At 36.6% G+C, this 20,170-nt stretch overlaps 2 protein-coding genes across 3 annotated transcripts in view; one reads left to right on the top strand and one right to left on the bottom strand.

Moving 5' to 3' along the window:
- Positions 1–20,170, bottom strand: part of STX19 (syntaxin 19) — a 92,169-nt gene that overhangs the window by 47,563 nt on the left and 24,436 nt on the right. Inside the window, exon 2 of the transcript XR_009185595.2 lies at positions 13,914–14,069. The gene's annotated coding sequence lies outside the window, so the exon portion shown is untranslated. The remainder of the gene's footprint in view (positions 1–13,913; positions 14,070–20,170) is intronic.
- Positions 1–20,170, top strand: part of ARL13B (ARF like GTPase 13B) — a 102,366-nt gene that overhangs the window by 68,777 nt on the left and 13,419 nt on the right. For both annotated transcript variants that reach the window (XM_023591460.3, XM_023591474.3), the window contains exons 6-8: positions 1,534–1,648; positions 4,296–4,518; positions 18,632–18,748. In XM_023591460.3, coding sequence (XP_023447228.1) covers positions 1,534–1,648; positions 4,296–4,518; positions 18,632–18,748 — 455 coding nt within the window. The remainder of the gene's footprint in view (positions 1–1,533; positions 1,649–4,295; positions 4,519–18,631; positions 18,749–20,170) is intronic.

The raw sequence follows: 20,170 nt of genomic DNA, 5'->3' as shown, positions 1-20,170 counted from the left end.
TTTTTGAATAAAAAAGCAAAACATGCTATTACTGGTACATGAAAATAGTTCATTGATATCTAAAATTTCTTGCTAATACCTGAATAGTATTAGTAAGAATGACTATGTAGTATATTTATTTACAGAGTGTTTCTCATATTACTTTTTTTTTTTAAGATTTATTTTTTATTTATTTCTCTCCCCTTCCTCCCTACCCCCCCCCCCCCAGTTGTCTGCTCTCTGTGTCCATTTTCTCTGTGTTCTTCTGTGTCCACTTCTGTTCTTCCCAGCTGCCTGGGAATCTGTGTTTCTTTTTGTTGCATCATCTTGCTACATGGGCTCTCTCTGTGTGCGGCACTATTCCTGGGAAGGCTGGACTTTCTTTTGTGATGGGCTGCTCTCCTTACAGGGTGCACTCCTTGAGTGTGGGGCTCCCCTACACGGGGACACCCCTGCGTGGCATGGCACTCTTTGTGCATATCAGCACTGCTCTTGGGCCAGCTCCACACAGGTCAAGGAGGTCCTGGGTTTGAACCGTGGACCTCCCATTTGGTAGGTGGATGCTCTCTCCATTTAGCCATGTCCACTTCCCTATCTAACCTTTGAAACATCCCTATGATGTATGTGTTACATTTGGGGGATGGCTTAGGCTCAAAAATCCAGACGTGTGCCTAAGGTCACAGAGGAAGTTAATTGCAGAGCTCCAAATCTTGGCCTCCTAGGTTCAGAGTGAAAGAGTATATATTTCCATCGTAGAACACAATTAATAAATGACAGTAATAAACATTCACTCTGTGAACATTATACTTAATAATTTGTTCTAGATCTACAATATTCATTTTTCTCTTTGCTTGTTTTATTAACTTATTATCCTTCAGATATGGAGCAACACTGACTAAATCACAGAGATACTAAACATTTCAGTGATAACTAATATAGAAATACTTATTTAATCTGAGTGACATAAGGCAATTTATTTTATAACCTCTTTATTTTGTAAGTTACCTAGTTTCAAATATGATAATAAAATTTTTTGTTTCACATTAGTACTTTGTCATATACTTCTATAGAATTAATCTGTAGATACCCCTCCTTTATTTTTGTAACAAACAAAAAACATTTATGTATAAATAAACCATATATTAGATTAAATAAATGTCCTTCATGAGAAGACAACCTTAAGAGTTAATGAGAGGTCCCTTATCTCTGACACCAGTGAAGAGGACAGCATTGATTTTAGAAGGTAACAAATTAATTTTTTAAAAAAAGACCTTGGCATGTGGAAAAGTAATTATAATTTGCATTGTTGACATTAAGTCTGTGGTAGGAAATGTCATTTTTATCAACATATCTTTCTCTTAAAATTCAAATGATTAATGTTTACATGGGGATAGAAGCCTGTTACCTGCGTAAGAATTTCTGAAATGTTCTCAGTAATTACAAGCTATGTCTAGATGTTAAAGTACTAAGTTCAAAAACTTCAAACTTTCAAAAACTTGAAAGTTTTTGTAAATATGGTCATATGGAATTCCAATTTTTTTCTTTAAACTATAGAGAACAAAGAGAGCGAGAACAGGCTGAATTGAATGGAACCAGTGGTCTGGCTGAATTGGACCCAGAACCAGTTATTGTTAATCCTTTCCAGCCAATAGCATCTGTAATCATTGAGGTATGTTGGTGGCAAATGTAATTTTTATATTTTAAGTTATAAAGTTGGAAGGTGGGGAAAGTAAGAGGGGAATTGCGAAGAGAAGGCAGTGAGATGGAACACAGTGTTACCAGCAATAGGTTATTTCTGAAAGAAATTAAATGTGAGAGATGGGCTGAAAGTTTATTGCCTTTTCTTCTTCTTCAAATTTACCTTTTGTTTTAGTGTGAAAAGAGAAAGATGATTTCATAATTAAATGAAAATTAAAGTAAAGATTGAATATAGCAGTTATTATAATTACTGTTCTCATAAATCTTTTTCGTTATTTATTTCATATAATAGTAATACATCTTTATTACTGTATTGCTGTTACTATCTCTTTGCAATAATATTTAGATGCTATACTGCATTAGAGTACATAAATAATTTTCTAACTTTTTCCAGGATTCTCAAGATTGTTGAAACTATAGCATATTCTTTAGTTAAAGTTTTAATTGTCTTTACCAAAATTAACTTATTATAAAGAAGTTAATGGACTGTTGGGGTGTGCATATATATGTATGTATGTGTCTATGTATCTGTGTTTTTGTTTTCCATTCCTTTTGTTGTCTGGAGTTTGTATATTGGCCCTCTTTAATTGCCCTCAGCAGCCACACTGAGCTTAATGTGAAGGCTGGCTTGCTGATTCTGCCTGCATGTTTTCCATTCCTATTCCCCTTCACTGCCTCCTTACACACAGGTGCTCAACTGAAAAGGTGAATGATTGTTTCTTCCTTGGAACTTCTGCTAAGAAGGGAGGTAAGAAGGTAAGAATAAGGTTGTTTAGTTTTAGTATTGCTTTATTTTGCAAGAAAATTGGTAATGTGAGATATTTGGTCTTAAGTTGCTCGGATACCAGAAAGGTTTTTTTATTGAATATTTTATTAACCCAATTACATTTACTTTAAGTATGTGTACTTCTAAGTAAAAGCATCTTAATATATTGTTTTGGCTCTATCCTATTTATGTTTGTCAAGTTTTATTTTCTTTTAAAAATGGCAGAAGAGGGAAATTAAGTTTTTCTTTTTACCTTGGAGCATTATTTTCTCTGTGTGTGTAATAAAGCTGGCCTTGTAAATAATGACAAATTATTTTACAGAATAATGAGTGTAAATTACTTAGAAGACCCCAGTGCTTCTCTCAATTTTTTTTTTAATTTTACCATGTATATATAAAGGAGAATTGAACAGGATTGTTACCACATTTGGAAAGTTCCTAAATTAGTTAATGGCACGGGGAAAGTATAGTTACTATGTTCTTAAATAACAATAGTTTTAAGAAGATTGGTCAGTAAAGAAATGAACACTATTGTCATAATGTTTTCACCATGCATAATTTTCTTTTTTCATGAAACTTCTCCTTTAAGATGTTTGCATTTTTGAGAAGCATCTACTTTTCCTCTGACTTGACCGCAGATAGTTAAAATGGTGTGTTCTTGGATCCAGATTAGAGAGATAGCTCACAGGAAAAAATAGAAATAAGTCTAGTTATATATGAACAGTTAGTATAAGATAAAGTTAACATTTCAAATCAGAGAAAAATGGATGTTGGAATAACTGAACAAACATTGGGAAAAAGTAAAATAACTGAATACTATACCAAATTAAATTCCAGATATATTAAAAATCTAAATGTTTTTCTAAAATGAAGCTCTAAGAACACTAATAGTTGGTATAGTTAAATATATATGTTTGGAGGAGGAAAACCCTCAAAGCCGGACAATCAAGCCACAAATCAAAAAGTGAAAAATGGATAGATAGTATTATATCAATTTTAAAAGAGTTGTACAAAGTTAAAAGGCAAAATATATATAAATTTGGAACAAATATTTATTTAAAAGGTCAGTGGAGAGTTATGATCATATGGAAAAAGATACAGGGAAACTACACTCAACATTTTGGCTTGGGTATAAATTGAGCCAGTCTTTCTGAAGAGAAGCCTGTGAATTTACATCCCATTGATTCAGAAATTCCACTGTTAGGAACTGATTCTAAAGAAGTAATAGTGTAATTGCTTTTTTTAAAAAAGAGTAAAAAATTTTAAATAACTTCTTTGTCCATTGAGAGGGAATTGGTAAAATAAATTATGGCATAACCGTTCAAAATGATAATGTAAATGTTGAAAATAATAAGTTAACCCTTAATGCTGCATCTCCTGTGTGTCAGGCACTGTTCTAAGCACTTCATGTATTAATTGATATGAAAAGAAATACATACTCTTAAAAATGTCAACTATTTTTTGTTTGAAAAGCAAACACACAAGTATGTTTATATAGAGAGATAATCACAGAGTTACTTATGTTTGTGGGTGGTGTATGTCTTTGGGAGGTGGAGGGAGGCAGAGGGTGGTGTATGTCTTTGGGAGGTAGAGGGAGGCAGAGAAAAGCACCTCTTAGTGATTATGCACTAAATAGTAGCTATCTCCAGATTATGGCAATATTTGTTTTCTTTTTTTATATTTTCTAAATGGTTGAAAGTAGCATGCTCTAGTGATATATTCACCAAGTTTTAGTAGAAATATCACAGTGCTCTGGAAGTTACAGAATGCTCTTGGATTATTTTATTTCTTCCTTAAAATTATCTTAGATATAACAATTATTTTAAAGATAATGTATTTCATTTTTTGTTAGAATGAAAAAAGACTTGAAAAAGAGAAAATAAGGCAGAAGATGGAGAAAGAAAGTGATGGCTGCCTCTTGAAACATAAAATGGATCACGAGCAAGTAGAGACACAGAGCCAGATCAGTGACAGTAGCCAAAAAAATGAGTCTGGAATAATAGAAAATTATGAGGAGGCATTAACACAGCAGCTGGAGAATGAAAATGAGACAAACCAACAATCAATAGAATCAGGTAATAAATCAAATTATTTAAAACCATGTATGTATTTATACTTTTTTTCATTTATCATGATTATTTCCACAAAAATAATACCTATGATTTTTATGTGTATCTTCAAATGAAGTATTCATCATGATTATCTTATGGTCTTTAGTAACCCATTATCCAATTTACTCCTAAGTTATGCTTTTATTCATGATGTATTAAAATGTGGTCTTTTGTAACTTAAAAGGATGTCAGTAGAAAATGCCATTTTCAAAAATTTGAAACAAAATATAGCCCCAGGAATCCTTGGGACTTTATTTAATGCCCTTAGGACATTTTCACTTTTTGTTTGTTGGTTTAACCTCCTAATGCTACTATCAGCATCATTTCCTTTATTGGCTGACTGTTTCTATGGGATTCAAGCACAATCAGTTGAACATTTTTTAAAAATCTTGTCAAAGAGCCATTTTTCCTCCTTTTTTAATATCATAAAAAAGCTTCCACTGTTTTGTTTTGTTTTTCTAAGTTGCATGATTTAGTAGGAAATTCTTGTTTTTTGGTGTCATAGACAGCCTGCACCATTTTGAAATCAGACAACCTTGCATAGAATCAGAACCAAACTCTCCCATCTAATAGAGATAGGGTAAGTTATACAACCCTCTTCAACCTTAGCTTTCTCACCCTAAAGTGAGGATAAATATCATCTTTATTCACAGGGGTTTTAGGGTCGTTTATAGAAAAGACCCCAGCAGTGATCCTAGCATAAGTGCCTGATGCATGGAAAATGCTCAGTAATTGTTGCTTCCTTGTCATTCCACTTAGTGATTATAGTTCCATTGTATATAAGAATGCTTATACACTGTCTTAGGGTTTGTGGAAAATAGGATCTCAATTCCGGAGTTGCAGATATTGTCTGCAATATGAATATTTTCAGTTTGAGAGTTATACTTTTAGTCAGTTGAAAATCTGGGCAGCCATATTCATACTGATTTAGCTCTGTCAGCAGAAGGTAGACTTATTACAGTGGATTCTCAATTGCTTGAAAGTACACTTTCTTACTTATACATTGTTGTGGAGCAAAGTAATTTGGCAAAGATTTGAAAATATATGTAGGAAGATCTAAGATACTAATTATATAATAATGATTGACATCTTATATTTTAAAATATGTTTACAGATGTAGTATATTATTTAACTCATCAATTCTGAGGTATATTAGCACCATTTAGCTGAGGAAGTTAGTGGCTTGGAGTGGTTAAGTAACTTACTTAAGATCATATATTTCTTCTATGGGCTGAAACCTCAGTCCAGATCATCTCCTCTACATTCTGGGCCCTTCCATGACCCTAAGTGAGCACTCATCCTAAAAGTATCATATGGTTCTGGAGTCTCTTCTTCTGTTCTTGTATCTATAAGGTTCATAGCTTTAATTGTATAAAGATTCCTTTGTTTTTGTCTTCAGTGAAATGTTTCAAATAACATATTTGGGAAAATAATATGCTTATAAATATAAGTTTGTATATCTTATTGTTTTGTAGGTTTCAGAGATGCCTATTACATTTTTAAAAATGTATTGCATCTGTATAAATTAAGCTGTTTGGGATTATCAGTTAATTTCAGGGCTTTTGTTCTATATTTGTTCATTTACTACTATGCCATCTGGTTTATGCTGTGAAAATTACGTGTTAAGTAAGTTTAGATGTCCTTAAAGTGTTTATATACAATTAAGAATCTGTATGTAAATGGTTATTGGGAAAAAAAGCCAATTAATTTCAGTTTTGTAAAGTGTACTAGTATCATTTAGGTTATATATATTAGCATTGTGCCATACCTTGTGTGGGGATTATTTTAATGGATAATGTGCTTAGATTTGATCGAGGTTTTATTTTCACATTTTCACAGGATTAGATATTTTTCTTCTTTTACTTGTAAAATATGTAGGTTTACAAAACAATAATGCATATAATATCAGCCTCCCATCTACCACACCACCACCAAACCTTGCAGTGGTGTGGAGTATTTGTTACAATTGATGATAGCAGATTTGTATAATTGTACTATTATATAAAGTCCTTGGTTTAACCTAGAGTTCACTGTTGTGTTATTCCATGGATTTTTTTTTTTTTTAATTTTATTCTGTTACCATAAATACAACCTAATATTTCTCTCTTTAATCATATTCAGATATATATTTCATTGCTGTTAATTGCATTCACAGTGTTTTGCTATTATCAACACCACCCATTACCAAAACCTTTCCATCATTCCAAATAGGAACCCTGTACATTTTAAGCCTTAACTCCCACCCCATCCCTTGATTAACTATATCCTAGATTCTGACCCCATTAGTTTGCTTATTCCAATTCTTTCAGATCAGTTAGGTCATACAATATTTGTCCTTTTGTGTCTGGCTTATTTCACTCAACATGATGTCTCCAGGGTTCATCCATGGTATCACAAGTATCATGACTTAATTCCTTTTTACAGCTGAATAATATTCCATTGTGTGTATATACCACATTTTATTTATTCATAGGTTGAAGGACACTTGGGTTGCTTCATCTTCTGGCAATTAAAAATAATGCATATGAACATCAATGTGCAAATATCTGTTTGAACCTCAGGTTTCATTATTTGGGGTATATACCTAGTAATGGGATTACCCTGTCATATGTTCATTCTATATTTAGATTTCTGAGAACCACCAAGCTTTCTTACACAGTGGCTACATAATTTTACATAGCCACCAGCAATGAGTGTTACTGTTTCTCTCCTCATCTTCTCCAACACTTATTTTTATTTTATTTTTTTAATAGCAGCCATTCTGATGGGTGTGAAATGGTATCTCATTGTGGTTTTGATTTGCATTTCTTTGATAGGTAATGATGTTAAGCATCTTTTCATATACTTTCTGGCCATTCATAGATCTCCTTTGAAGAGATGTCTTTTGTCCATTTTCTCAGTGGATTCTTTGTCATTTTGCTGTTAAGTTGAAGAATTGCTTTATATATACTGGATAGTAATCTTTTATCAAGTATGTGGTATATTAGTCAGCCAAATGGGTGCTGATACAAAATACCAGAAATCTGTTGGCTTTTATAAAGGATATTTATTTGGGGTAGAGGCTTACAGTCACAAGGCCCGAAAGAGTCCAACTTAAAGTACCATAAGAGGTTCTTTCTCACCCAAAGTCATTGGCCACATGTTGGAGCAGGATGGCGGGTGATGTCTGCGAGGGTTCAGCCTTTCTTCTTCCTCTTCAGGGTCCTTGGTCCCAGCTTCTTCCAATATCATCTGAAGGCTAAGTCTCATCTCTCTCCTGGGGCTCAGGGCTCTGGTCTCTGCAGCTGCAAACTATCAGGCAAATGATTTATCTGTCTTCCTGGGGCTGCAAGATCTTGTCTAATGAACTATCACTTTTCCTCTGTGTTCTTCTCCATGCATTTACTTCCCAGGGCTCCAGCATCAAAACTAAAATCTCTGGGAAGCAGATTTGGCCCATCAGATAGGGCGTTCACCTGCCACATGGGAGGTCCACTGTTCAAACCCCAGGCCTCCTTGACGCATGTGGAGCTGGCGCATATGCAGTGCTGGTGCATGCAAGGAGTGCTGTGCCACGCAGGGGTGCCCTCCATGTAGGGGAGCCCCATGCTCAAGGAGTGCGCCCCATAAAGAGAGCCCCCCAGTGTGAAAGAAAGTGCAGCCTGCCCAAGAATGGTGCTCCACACACGGAAAGCTGACACAGCAAGATGATGCACCAAAAAGAAACACAGATTCCCAGTGCCACTGATAAGGATAGAAGCAGTCACAGAGGAACACACAGTGAATGGACACAGAGAGCAGACAACTGCGGGGGCGGAGAGAAATAAATAAAATAAATAAATAAATAAATCTTTAAAAAAAAAACAAAAACTAAAACTCTCTCCTCTGGCATGTTTTTTCTGTGAGTTCCCACCACCAAGGGGGCAGGGACTCAGCATCCTACTGACATGGCCAAATCAAAATCCTGATCATAATTTAATCAAGTAAAAATGAAACCTCTGAATTTAATACAATCTAATATTCCCAGAGGAACAGACCAGTTTATAAACACAATCCAATATCTATTTTTTGAATTCATAAATAATACCAAACTGCCATGTGTGGTTTTTAGTATTTTCCCCCATCGTATAGGTTCTTTTTACTTTCATGATAAAGTCCTTTGAGGACCAAAACTTTTTGTTTTGATGATGTTTCATTTATCTTTTTTTTTTTCCTTGTGCTTTGAGTATAAAGTCTTAGAAACCAATTCTTAACACAAGGTCCTAAAGATGCTTCCATGTGTTTTCTTCTAGGAGTTTGATAGTTCTAGCTCTTACATTAGATCTTTGATCCACTGTGAGTCGATTTTGCCCAGCACCATTTGTTGAGGAGAATATTTTTTCCCAATTGAGCGGTCTTTGCCACCTTGTCAGAGATCATGTGGCCATAATGTAAGGGTTGATTTCTGAGCTCTCAATTCTATTCCTGGTTTATGTATCTGTCCTCATGCCTGTACCATGCTAGTTTGATTACTGTGACTTCGTAATAAGTTTTAAGATTGGAAAGTGTGAGTCCTCCAACTTCATTCTTCTTTCTCAGGATAGTTTTATCTATTCAGGACCCTTTCCATATGAATTTGATGATTGGCTTTTCTTAGTCTGTGAAGAAGGTTTTGGAATTTTGATTGGGTTTGCATTGAATCTATAAGTTGTTTTGTTAGTATTGACATTGTAATGATATTTAATCTTCCAATCCATGAACTCAGAATATCCTTCTATTGATTTAGGTCTTCTGTAATTACTTTTAGCAGTGTTTTGTAGTTTTCTATGTAAAAGTCATATACATCCTTGGTTGGATTTATTCCTAGATATTTGATTCTTTTAGTTGCTATTGCAAATGGAATTTTTTTTCTTGATTTCTTGTTCTGATTGTTCATTGTTTGGGTTTAGAAACACTGCTGATTTGGGGATGTTGATTTTGTACCCCACCACTTTGTTGAATTCATTTATTAGCCCCAGGTGTTTTGTTGTGGATTTTTCAGAATATTCTGTATATAGGATATCATCTGCAAATAGGGAAAGTTATACTTCTTCCTTTCTAATTTGGATGGCTTTTATTTCTTTGTCTTGCCTAATGCTCTGTCAAGAACTTCCAGTACAATGTTGAATAAAATAGTGACTGTGGGCATCCTTGTCTTTTTCTACATCTTAGCGAGAAACCTCTCAGTCTTTCGCCATTAAGTAGGATATTAGCTGTGGGCTTTTTGCATATTCTCTTTATCATTTTGAGAAAGTTTCCTTCTATTCCTAAAGCCATAAGTGTTTTTAACAAGAAAGGTTGCTATATTTTGTCAAATTCCTTTTCTGTGCCAATGGAGATGATCATGTGGTTTTTCTCTTTCTGTTAATATGCTGTATTATGGTGTATTATGGTGTATTATGTTAATTGATTTTCTTACATTGAGTCAACCTTTCCTACCAGGGATAAGTCCCACTTGATCAATGTGCTGTTATTATTAATGTGTGTTTAGTAAGTTCCACTTGCTATTGTTTTATTCAGGATTTTTTCATCCGTATTCATAAGAGATATTTGTCTGTAGTTTTCTTGTGATATCATTACCTTGTTTTGGTATAAGGGTGATGTTGGCCTTGTAGAACGAGTTAGGGAGTATTCCCTCCATATCAATTTTTTTTTTAAGAATTTGAGCAGGATTAGATTCAGTCTCCTGGGAATGTTTGGTCAAGTTCTCTTGTGAAGCTATCTGTTCTTGGGCTTTTCTTTGTTAGCAGATTTTTGATTACTGACTCAATCTTTTCACTTCATTTTTGTTTGTTGATATCTTCTATTCTTGAATCAATAAAGGTGGTTTGTGTGTTTCTAGGAATTTGTCTATCTTATCTATGTTATCTAATTTTTTGGCATAGAGTTATTCATAGTACCCTCTTAAATTCCCTTTTATTTGGGGGGAGTCAGTAGTAATGACCCTCTTTTCATTTCTGATTTTAGTCATTTGTGTCCTCTTGCTTTTGTGTGTATGTCAGTCTAGCTAACTTTTTGTCAAATTTGCTAATTTTTCTAAAGAATCAGCTCTTGGTTTTGTTGATTCGATTTTTTTTTCTTTTCTAATTCATTTATTTCTGTTTTAATCTTTATTTCTTTCCTTCTGCTTGCTTTGAGTCTAGTTTGCTGATGTTTTTCTAGTTCCTCCAGTTTTGAGGTTAGGTTTCTCATTTTAAGTTTTTCTTCTTTTTTAGCGTATTTAGAGCTATAAATTATCCTCTTAACACTGCCTTTCTTGTGTCCCATAAGTTTTGGTATGTTGTATTTTCATTTTCTTCTAAATATTTTCAAATTTTGTTTGTGATTTCTTGTTTAACCCATTGATAGTTGTTCAATTTCTCCTTCTCCCTCAGTTATTTTCCCTTTCTCCCTCTGTTATTGAGTTCTAATAGTTTCATTCCATTATGGTCAGAGAATATACATTGTATGATTCCATTGTTTTTTTAACTTATTGAGACTTGTTTGTGACCTAACATTTTGTTCATACTAAAGAATGAGCCATGTGCATGAGAGAAGAATGTATTTTGTTGTTGTTGGGGGATGTGTTCTATCTATGTCTGTTATGTCTAGTTGGTTTAGTGTATCATTCCAGTCCTGTATTATTGATCTTCAGACTAGATATTCTGTCCATTATTGAGAGTGGTGTGGGAAAGTCTTCTATATGAATCTAGAACCATCAGTTGTGCCCTTCATATCTGTCAGTATTTTCTTCATATAATTTGTGATAGTTGCTGATAGTTGCTTCATATATCTACTGATAGTTGCATATGTTTATAATTGTTAAGTCTCCCTGTTGAATTGTTCCCTTTATTAGTATCTAATGACCATCTTTGTCCATTTTAACTGTTTTTGACTTAAAGTCTATTTTATCCAATATTAGTATAGCCACCCCAGCTCTCTTTTGCTTACAGCTTGCATGGTGTATTCATTTCCATCCTTTCACCAGTAACCTACTTGAGTCTTTGACTCTATGGTGCATCTCTTGCAAACAGCATAGAGTTGAGTCATACTTCATACTTTTTTATCCATTCTGCCACTCTCTGCCTTTTGACTGGAGAGTTTAATTCATTTATATTTAAAATCACTACAGATAATACAGGTTTTCCTTATGTCATTTGCTATTTAGCATATGTAAGTCTTACTCCTTTTTTCCCCTCACTTCCCTTAAAACCTACATTGATATTTATCTGCTTTCTTGTGTTGTACCATATTAAGTGCCTTCTTATTTCTATCTGGATATATTTTTCATCTATTTTTCTTATGGTTACCATAGGATTAAATTTAATATCTTAAATATGCACCAATTATATTTTGTTTGATACTCAATTAACTTCAATACATGCATGTATATTTTTCCTAACCCCTGTGTCCCCATTCCATTAATTTTGTACTTGTTATCATGTATATCTTTGTACATTGTATGTCCAAAATTCTAGATTTATCATTACTTTTTATACATTTCCATTTTAGACCTGTTCAAAGTAAGTTGTGGAGTTACATTCCAAACAATACAATACAATATTGATAATTACCCAAGTGGTTACCTTTACTGCAGGTGTTTATTTATTTCTTTAATGCTGCATAGAACCACTGCCTAGTGTCCTTTCATTTCAGTCTGAAGAACTCACGTTAACATTGCTTGTAGTGCAGATCTAATGGTGATATTCTCCCTCAGCTTTAGTTTATCTGGGAGAATGTCTTAATCTCCCTTATTTTTTTTTTTCTTTAAAAACAACTTTATTTGGCTATAATTCACATACTATCCTCCCTCATTTTTGAAAAAGTCTTTCACTGGATATAAAATTCTTGGCCGGTAGTTGTTTTCCTTTACCACTTTCAGTATTTCAACCCACTGCTTTCTTGCCTCTGTGGTTTCTGATGAGCAATCAGCAATTACTCTTATTGGGATTCCTCTGTATGTAACACATTTCTTTTCTCTTGTAGCTTTCAGAACTCTCTCATCTTTTGCATTTGATAGTGTAATTAATATATGATGGGTTATATTTTTCTTCATGTTTATCCTGTTTGGTGTTCTCTAAGCTTCTTGGCTACCCATATATGCATCTTTTTTTTTTTAAAGATTTATTTATTTACTTCTCCCCCCATCCTCTCCTCCCCCTTTGTCTGCTCTCTGTGTCCATTCACTGTGTGTTCTTCTGTGTCCGCTTGTATTCTTGTCAGTGGCACTGGGAATCTGTGTCTCTTTTTGTTGCATCATCTTGCTGAGTCAGCTCTCCTTGTGAGCAGCACCACTCATGGGCAGGTTGCGCACTTTTCGCATGGGGCAGCTCTCCCCACGGGGTGCACTCCTTGTGCATGGGCCTCCCCTACACGGGGGACACCCCTGTGTGGCACAGCACGCCTTGTGCGCATCAGCACTGTGCATGGGTCAGCTATCACATGGATCAGGAAGCCCAGGGTTTGAACCCTGGACCTTCATGTGGTAGGCAGATGCTCTATCAGTTGAGCCAAATCCGCTTCCCTATATATATGTGTCTTTTGCTAAGTTTGGAATATTCTCTGTCATTATGTCTTTGACTATTCCTTCTGCCCCCTTTCTTCCCTTCCTTCCCTTCCTTCCTTTCCTTCCTTTCCTTCTTGTTTTTCTGGGCCTTCCACAACATGTATATTGCTGTGCTTGATGGTGTCCCATTGCTGTTTTAGGTTATTTTCATTTTTAATATTTCTTTTTTCTGCTTCTGAGCATGACTCATTTCAAATTTTTTTCTTCAAATTCACTGTTTCTTTCTTCTGCCAGCTCCATTCTGCTTTTGAAACCCTCCTGGGCATTTCTTTTTTTTTTTTTTTTTTTCTTCTTGCTTGCTTTACCTTTATTATTTTTTTAGTTTTTTTATTTTTAAATAAGATACTTAGATTTCATAAATGTTGCATAAAAAATATAGGGGATTCCCATAAGCTGTGCTCCCAGCCCCTCCCACATTTTCCCACATTAACAACATCCTTCATTAGTGTGGTATGTTTGTTACAATTGGTGAACGCATTTTGGAGCATTGCCACTAAGCATGGATTACAGTGTATATTGTAGTTTACACTCTCTTCCACACAATTTTGTAAGTTATGACCAGATACATCATGGCTTATATCTGTCATTGCAGTGCCATTCAGGACAATTCCCAAGTCCCAAAAATGTCCCCATATTATACCTATTCTCCCCTCTCCCTTCCCATAGAACCTCCAGTGGCCGCTGCCTCCACATTGATGATAAAATTCTTCCATTGCTAGAATCACAGTAAGTCTGTCCTAGAATATCATTAAGGCTACTCTAGTCCATTGTTCATTCCCCAATCCTGAGGATTCTGGGATGGTGAGGTCCATTCTACCTGTAATTGAGAGAGGGCTTAGATCCCATGAGGTAAATCCCTGTGAGTATCTTGCTTGCAGTTGCAGAGTTTTTCTATTCCTTGTGACGGCTGCCTTCCATCATCTCGCTAGTTGTTCGGGTGAGTCCAGTGAACTGCAGATTAGGTGTTGCAACTCTGTGAAGATTCAGGGAACAGTCAATACGGACATCCTGAAGATTTAAGTCTTTTGGACATATACCTATCAACTCTAGCACTAACTATAGGTTCATATAGAACCAGCAGAAGAACCATGTGTAGGGAAACCCCACCTGAGTCCAACTCTGTCACACTGGTGAGCATAATTTTCCAAGTAGGGCCCAGTGACAGTGCACCAAAATCCTGGGCTGTCTGCCTGCCCATAGTGTCTGCATGGCACCTCTATTTGTGAAAATATTTACTTTGGCAGTAAGTGAGATCCTGCTGAGACATGCACAAGCATAACCTCTGGAATGACCTTCTAACTCACTTTGAAGTCTCTTAGCTATATAAATTCATTTGTCTTTCTCCTTCCCCATTTTGGTCAATGTCTTTTTCCAGTAGCATTGCTAGTTGGTGCCTTGCAGTAATCCCTCGGTGCAAGGAGGCTGACTCCCAGGAGCCATGTCCCACACTGGGAGGAAGGCAGTGCATTTACATGCTGAGTTTGGCATAGAGAAAGGCCTCACCCACGCAACAAGGAGGCTCCCAGGAGGTAACTCCCAGACACCCTATAAAACTACACTAAGTTTCAATTTCAGAAATAAAGGTTCATAATTACATTTATCAATATTAGGGGCACATCAGTAATCCTTCCTCCCTCACTAGTCTCTGCCCCTGTACTTGGGGGATTCTTGCCATCTCATTAGAGAATGTGTCAGAGCTCCTCAAGATAGGAATTCAATATTCTTTCAGTTATAGTGTGGATCTTCACCCACTGTGACAATGTCCCATCAACACTTGAACACATTTATATGCCTTACAGGTATGCCTCAGGTGAACCTCCTCCTATGTATTCCCCACCACTGACACCCCACACCAAGGCCCATCCCCTGCCACTATTGTAACCCTTCTGTGATCTAAAACTTCTTAAAAAATGAAGCTAAGAAAATAACCAAATACAGTTAATAAGAAAATGAAATAATAATGATAGTTTTAAAAAATAACAAGTAAAATACAAAAAATTAAAAGAAAATTTAGAATAAAAAATATTTAAAATATAAAATTCGAAAAAAATTTGACATTATGTCTTTCATTACTCTAAGTTCTGTTCTCTTGTATGTACAGTGACATCTTCTTCTGTTTATTCCCCCATTGTCTTATATTTTTTTCATTTTTTTCTTCAAAGAAGCTTTAGGGTCCAGAAAAGTCACATGGAATATAGGAAGTTCTCATATACCCAACAACCTCCCCCTTTTCCCCTTTCCCCTATTAAAAAATTTTACAGGTGGATGGTACATGTGTTACAATAGATGTATAAATATTGAAACATTGTTACTAACTGTGGTCAGTGATTTACATTATGGTTTACATTTTGGACCATATACTTAAATAAATTTTAATAAAATTTAACATGGTCTGTATCATCATTGCAAGATCATGTAGAACACTTCCATTGCCCCCAAAATGCCACATATTCCATCTGTTCTATCTATTTCTCCCTCCCTGTGCCCTGGGAACTCATGGCAACCACCAAGTTTTCCTCCTTGAAGAACAAGATTCATAGTTATTTGCAATAACATTAAGGACTTGATATACTGGCCTGTCCTCCCCTATTGGTCCCTGCTTGTGTTCTAGAGACTCCCATCCTGCAATTTGCGAACATAGCACAACTCTCCAGGATGAGAGTCCAATACCTTCCTGCTCTTTATATAGGTCTCCACGCACTGATATAACACACTATGACAAGATGAATACTCACACACTCCCTAGAAGCCTGCCCCACTTCCTGGGCATTTTTCATTTCAGTTTTTGTGGTCTTTAACTCCAGTAGTTCTGTTTGGTTCCTTTTTAAAGTTCCTATCTCTTAGACCTTCATATTATTTGTTCATTGTTTTTTCCGATATCTTATAGTTCTTTCTCTGTACTTTCCTTCATCTCCTTAAGTATTTTTAAGATTTTTTAAGTGCTTTGTTCAGTATATCCACATTCTTGTCTTCTTCGTTGGTGTTTTTGTATTTTCATTCTCCTCCTTTGGATGGGCCATCTTGTCCTGTTTCTTTGTCTTGTACTCTTCTTGCACAGTGTACAATTTAATATTTAAATGTTAATTCTGGGATTTAATTCCTGGGATGTCAATTTCCTGGTTTTATAACCAGCTGATAATAAGACAGATTTTCTGGAGCTTCAGCCCTCCTCTCAGGGAAATCTCCCCAAGGCAAATGCTGTGTTAAGAAAGCTTTGTCCTACTGGGCCTCTGTCTTGTACTGGGCTTTGGTTTGTTAGTTGTTTTGGAGATCCACTATTGACAGGAATTTATTTGTCCCTTTTGTTTCCCAAGGGGCAGACCTCCTCCTGGGTATCTGAAGCTAACAGACCTTTGTCTCAGATTGTCCACTTTTATAATTTTTTATACTCCTTTCACTGCCTCATGTTGCTTTTGCCTGAAGGGCAGATTCTGGGAGGAAGTTCACCCCACAGAGGACTTTTTCAGTACAGTCTTTCACAGCCAAAACAAGGCCATAGACTCACGAAGGGGATGCAGACTGTATCCAAAGTGACCTACAGAGAGCATCAGGAAGAGTGCCAAAAACTTCTGTGATGGCTTCCTAGAGCTGGCCTCAACAGCTAATGAATTCCTTCATCTAACTTTCCTCCACAACCCTGAGGAAGCCCTGCCTCTTTAAATTTCTACCTCCTCCATCCCTGTCAGAGAAGATTGAAACAGTGGTTGCCATCACTTTGTCCAGGGTTAGTTGAAACAGTGACTGCCCTCAGAACCAGGACTCAGTGATCTGAATTCACTAATTAAAAACCATGATTAGTGATTGGTTATGCATACCCCTGTTTGGAAAGAGGACTTTTTGTTGTTTTTGTTGAAGATTTATTTTTATTTATGTCTTTCTCCTTCCCCACCCTCCCCTCCACCCCCCATTGTCTACTCTGTGTGTTCATTCACTATGTGTTCCTCTGTGTCTGTTTGCCTTCTCAGTGGCACCAGTAATCTATGTCTCTTTGTTGCATCATCTTGCTGCATCAACTCTGTGTGTGTGGCACCACTGTGCTGAGTGGACTGTGCTTTTTTCGTTCAGGGCTGCTCTCCTTGCGGGGTGCATTCCTTGCACGTGGGGCTCCCCTATTCACAGGGCACCCCTGAGTGGCATGGCACTCCTTGTGCAGCAGCAATGCTTGTGGGCCAACTCATCTCACAGACCTGGAGGTCCTTGCACGTGGGGCTCCCCTATTCACAGGGCACCCCTGTGTGGCATGGCACTCCTTGTGCAGCAGCAATGCTTGTGGGCCAACTCATCTCACAGACCTGGAGGCCCTGGGTTTGAACCCTGGACCTTCTATATGGTAGGTAGGCAGATGCTCTATCAATTGAGCCACATCTGCTTCCCAGGAAAGAGGATTTTTATGTTTCCTTTTGTCAGCAGCAGCTGGCCAGGGACTAGACTTCTCAGCAACTTGCTGCAAGATGTAGGGGGTGGGCACCGTTAGTTGCCACATTGAGAGATTACATAATTTATCATCCTCTTTGTCCTGCTCTTCCATGGGTGCTCTATAGTGTTCTTCTGGCCTCTCAAGTTTCAAAGTAGTTGTTTCAGACAGATAGTTGTTTTGATGGAAGGACTGAGTCCTAGAGCTCTCTACTCTACTATCTTCCAGAAGTTGTAGTCAAAGGATTATGTCTTACCTATTTGGAGTTACCTGGAAACTCTTGATATATCCCACTGAGAACAATCAACGTTTTTCCTCCTTCCCCAGGCTATTCTTTTTTTTTTTTAAGATTTATTTATTTATTTCTCTCCCTCCCCCACCCCCTTTGACTACTCTGTGTCCATTCTCTCTGTGTTCTTCTGTGTCCACTTGTGTTCTTGTCAGCAGCACTGGGAATCTGTGTCTCTTTTTGTTGCATTGTCTTGCTGTGTCAGCTCTCTGTGTGTGCGGTGTCACTCCTGGGCAGGCTGTACTTTTTCCGCATGGGGCAGCTCTCCTTGTGGGGCACACTCCTTGCACGTGGGGCTCCCCTATGCAGGAGACACCCTGTGTGGCACGGCACTCCTTGCATGTATCAGCACTGCTTGTGGGCCATCTCACCACACAGGTCAGTAGGCCCTAGGTTTGAACCCTGTACCTCCCATATGGTAGGCGGACACTCTGTCTGTTCAGCCAAATCCACTTCCCCCAGCCTATTCTTAATTTCATGGAAACCCCTCCATTTAAATAAATATATCTCCTTAATATGACAGTAGGAATTAAACATAAGTTGTTTTGAAAATGTGAAAATTTTTTCTGAGTAAACTCTCTTAGACTTTAAAATACAGAGTTTTTGTTATTTGTTTCACATTCATTAATTATTCATTCACTCAGCAATCACTTAAAAACTATTATTAAAAGCAAGTTCATATTTGGTTATTGTTAACAATTAAAGCTGAATATAAGATACGTTTCTATTGAAATAATTATATTGATATTCTAATTTTATTCTTTGTTTTCTATTATAGTATAAAAGTTTTCTTTTCCCAAAGTTGTAGAGTTTTTTTATTATATTCTTGTAGATAACAGTAAAAAGAGAATTAAGAAAATAAGAATAAAAAGGAGTCACCGGGTAGAACCAGTTAATACAGATGACTGTGCTCCTAAGAGTCCAACTCCACCACCACCTCCTCCTCCTGGTGAGTTAAAATGATACCAATACTGAATTTAGAAATAATAGTATAAACAGTGGAGGTGAAAAAGAAAGCTTGTAGTTTTTAATTCACTATACTCATTACCTTGTGAGTTTTTTGAAACCATTATCTTTGAAGAATTCTGCACAATGTTTACTCTGTCCAGAATTTATTAACATGAGTATATGGGTTTTTTAAATCAGAAAATAATGTTATATAATATTTTTTTTAAGTGAAAGTTAATAAGAGAGTTCTGGGAAAATGGCATCAGAGTAGGCAGGCAGGGCTCAACTCTCCCACATAAACAACAGAGAAAGAACCAAGAACTGTCCAAGGGACCTGCTTTTGGGGTCAGCAGACCTGGACAGTTCTACACAACTCCCAGGAAGTGGAGGGATAGAGAAATGAAAAACCCAAAACAGCAAACATGAGATACCAGACCTCTGTGGCAGCCAGGAAGGGCTCCCCTTCCCCACTTCCAAGATATTAAGCCAAGGTAAAACCCCTAGTTCACTGCAGCCAACTGAAAAGGGGACAGACATCTTCCTCCCTATCAGCTGTTATAAGAGAAAATGGAGGGGAAGTCAGGGGGATTCTCTTCAGTGAATTCAACCAGCAGAGCCCACTTTGAATCTCAGCTTTGGCCAGGCCAAAACACAGGAAAGCGGTGACAAACACCTCTGTGGAAAGGTGCACCAGTGAACACCCATCTGCTGACAGGTCTGGAAATTGCATGGACAAAATTGCTTTTGGGTCTCCTTGTACCCTATCTCCTGGGAGATAATCTGCACCCCATTAGTGAGTCTCTGGCCTGATTTTTATAACTTAAGCTGGGCAGTTTTAAATACTTAGAATAAGTTGAAACAAATATCAAAGAAGATCATTGGAGAAAAAAAAAAAACATAGGCAAGAGAGAGAAATTGGCCACCAGAGTAAATTCACCAACATATTCAGATGCCTAGACATCAGCAAAAAATTGCAAGCCATACTAGGGAGCAGGCCCTACCAAAGGAACAAACCAAATATCCTGAAGAGATACAGGATTTAAGATCTTAATCAATGATAATCACACAAACAGAAGAGAACGGAAAAGGGGCAGAAAGAATATTTGAGGAAATAATAACCAAAAACTTCCCAACCCTTAAGACATAAATATCAATATCCAAGAAGGACCATGCAATGCAAATAGAATAAATCCAAAGAGATCTACCCCAAGATACTTGCTATTAAGAATGAAAGATATCAGAGATAAAGAGAGGATTCTGAAAGCAGCAAGAGAAACACAAAGCATCACATACAAGGGAACCTCGATAAGGTTAAGTACCAAGCTTTCAGCAGAAACTATGAAGGTGAGAATAAAATGGTATGATATGTTTAAGATAATGAAAGAGAAAGACTGCCAGCCAAGAATTCTGTATCCAGCAAAAT

This window comes from Dasypus novemcinctus, chromosome 4 (assembly GCF_030445035.2).
Source record: "Dasypus novemcinctus isolate mDasNov1 chromosome 4, mDasNov1.1.hap2, whole genome shotgun sequence".
NCBI lineage: Eukaryota > Metazoa > Chordata > Mammalia > Cingulata > Dasypodidae > Dasypus > Dasypus novemcinctus.
This window is presented reverse-complemented; position numbering and strand designations above follow the sequence as displayed.